The sequence below is a fragment of the Dacryopinax primogenitus genome, assembly GCF_000292625.1.
Source record: "Dacryopinax primogenitus strain DJM-731 SS1 chromosome Unknown DACRYscaffold_53, whole genome shotgun sequence".
Lineage (NCBI taxonomy): Eukaryota > Fungi > Basidiomycota > Dacrymycetes > Dacrymycetales > Dacrymycetaceae > Dacryopinax > Dacryopinax primogenitus.
In genome coordinates this window covers 1-2,716 of record NW_024467250.1, presented here as the reverse complement: position 1 = coordinate 2,716, position 2,716 = coordinate 1, and the positions used below count along the sequence as shown (strand labels likewise).

The window sequence follows — 2,716 nt, the reverse complement described above, 5'->3', positions numbered from 1 at the left end:
TCAATCACCCTGCGATCACATTTGATACAGGTGATCCGGGCTTGCTCGGGCTTCCACACGACGACTGGTCACCCTCATGTCTCTTCTTGGTGCCGAAGGACCAGATTCTAACGGGAACTATCTCATTCCATGGGAGTCGACCATGACCTGGAACTTTTACGGCTCTCAAATGCGAAATTACACATTCAACCTCGCGGACACGACAACCGATAACGGAAGCGGGTTTTGCAATCCCTCTGCCAATGATGCTGGTGACACCACGAACTGGATAACTGGTGCCCCATTCCTCCATCAATACTACATTGCTTTCCACTACGCGGCGAACCTGATGGGGTTCGCAACGCGGAATCTGGGTGCCAGTGCTGCGCATAGCTCGCCATACTTTAGCTAAGAAGTGCAGTTAGCCGATGTTTGCCGAATTGTTTAATCAGCCAGCATACAGTCAGTTATACCACTGTTCGAGTTATTGCTCCCACGATTGTCCGGAATAAATGATCCCGCATATATTCTCCACTTGCAAATCAATATTCACAAGTCGGCTCGGATGAACCAGAGTATTGTTACATAATGTGGCTCGACGCATGAAAGGTACTGTATATCAACATTACTTAGGCAATGCTAATACAGGAATACCCGGTCTCGCTGATGTAACTGACTCCGTACACCGATGTGCCCTGACAATATTGTATATGATTTTTCATTTTCGTTAATCCTCCTTAACTTTTTTCCTGCTCATCTTGGCTCCCTCTATTCAATTCGTACCTACTGAGTACATGCCGTGCGAGTCATTTCGCCCGACACTCCGATAAGTAAATATCCGCTCGAAAAACAGGTCGGTCCTCAGGGCGTCCGGAGTGAATTGGATCAGGCGGCATGCGACTGAATCAATGTCTGCCCGCCGTGATCGGACCAATTCAAAGCAACGAGCAGGAGTTTGCCTCGTGTTCTCGATTCATGCGTTGCTAGCGCCCGAACAGCGGAACGACGGTGGCTTCCGCTGCAGCCCATGCAACCCTCAACGGGCTCTCTCTCTTGAAGCACTCTAGGATGAAATCGTATATAAGTACTCCCACGCCGACATGGTTGCTCTCCATCGGCCTCGCACTTCTTAACATTTTCTACTGGCCGTCATGTTTTCCTTCTTCAAGCCTTCATCAACCCTCGTCGCCATAGGCGCCGTGATCTTGTTCCTTCCTCAGTTCGCTCAAGCCTACATTGTCTTCTCAACAGATTCCGTCGTTAGTTATTCACCATCCGGGTCTTGGTTCATTCTGGACGAGCCAGGCTCTGCTGGGTGCGGCACCGAATTTCTCCTTGGCGCTCGCAGCAACGGGATTGTTACCTTCACCTTTCCCGGTGCGTTCATTCTCGGTCTTGTGCCTTACCGCTCATTTCCTGTCATAGCTCCGTCGACGACTCTACAGTGGTGGGGATTTCAACGTTCTGATGGCGGTGTAGCGCAGGTCTGCGTCGATAATCTGCCTTGCACCCAGTTTTCATACAAGAATGCCTCCACGAACGGCTCCGAAAATCCTCGCCTTCTGGCAAACATTACAGGGTTGACGAACAAAGTCCACACTGTGACGATTACGAATGTGTTGGACACATCCGTCAACGCTTTTGGACAACTGACAGTTGATCGATTCGTCCTCAGCGGCAGCCTTCCGGCTCCAACATTCCCGTCCAACACGTTCATCTCATCGGTTCCTCTTGGATTTGCCTACCATGCACCGATCATTCTGGGGGGGAACAAACCTGCACTGAATGTGCTGCTCGACACTGGTGCATCGAACGTCTGGGTCATCTCAAACTTATGCAACTCGAACAATTGCGCCGGACACAACAAGTACGCGCCTGGACCCGGCTTTCAAAATCTCAGCATCCAGGATACGGTAGTGTTTGGTAGTGGCGGACCGGATAATACCTTGGTTACGTGGCGGGTCAATGATAGCGTGACCTGGGGAACTTCGACAATCGCGGAAACCACCATAGGCGCTGCGGTCGGGATCCCAACAGGCGAAGCGCTCGACGGAAACTTCGGCATGGCGAAGTCTGCATATGCCAAGTGCGGGGCTGGTAACTACAACAACTTCTTGGAGAACATGTTTATGCAAGGAGATATCGTCAACGCCGTCATAGCTTTGTATCAACTAGACGGTTCCGAGGGCGCCCCATCCGGTGTCACCTCCGAGGGATCGATTGGCGGTCTCGATGCCAACAAGTTCACTGACAGTATTGACTGGATCCAGATGAACCCCCAAGGACAATGGCAAAGCCCCGCATCCCAACGTATTGTTAAAACTTCGTCATCGTCCAGCGGTGTTGATGCGACCAATCTGTTCAACCACCCAGTACTCGCATTCGACACCGGCGATAACCAACTATTGGGCCTTCCCCATGATGACTGGCTCACGCTCATGTCCCTGCTCGGTGCGCAAGGCTCCGACAGTAACGGCAATTTCCTCATTCCCTGTGGATCGACAATGACATACAACTTCTTCGGCACAAAGAACCGCGAGTACACATTCAGTATTGCTGACACTACCACCAACAATGGCCAGGGCTTCTGCAAGCCAACAGTCATCGATTCGGGCTCCACGACCAATTGGATCACCGGTATGCCGTTCCTCCATCAGTACTACGTTGCATTCCACTACACCGCGAACATGATGGGCTTTGGAACGCGCAATTTGGGTGCAAGCGCAGCGCAGAGCAA

At 51.4% G+C, this 2,716-nt stretch overlaps 2 protein-coding genes across 2 annotated transcripts; both read left to right on the top strand.

Moving 5' to 3' along the window:
• Positions 1-76: 76 nt before the first annotated feature.
• On the top strand, positions 77-391 carry DACRYDRAFT_112704 (uncharacterized protein; the record flags this gene model as incomplete). Its single annotated transcript, XM_040769476.1, has 1 exon — positions 77-391. The coding sequence occupies one exon, from the start codon at positions 77-79 to the stop codon at positions 389-391; it is 315 nt and encodes a 104-aa protein (XP_040623399.1).
• Positions 392-1,115: 724 nt separating this feature from the next.
• On the top strand, positions 1,116-2,716 carry DACRYDRAFT_25698 (acid protease; the record flags this gene model as incomplete). Its single annotated transcript, XM_040774265.1, has 2 exons — positions 1,116-1,356; positions 1,405-2,716. Coding segments are annotated over exons 1-2 (1,223 nt in total), but the record flags the coding sequence as incomplete, so codon positions are not given.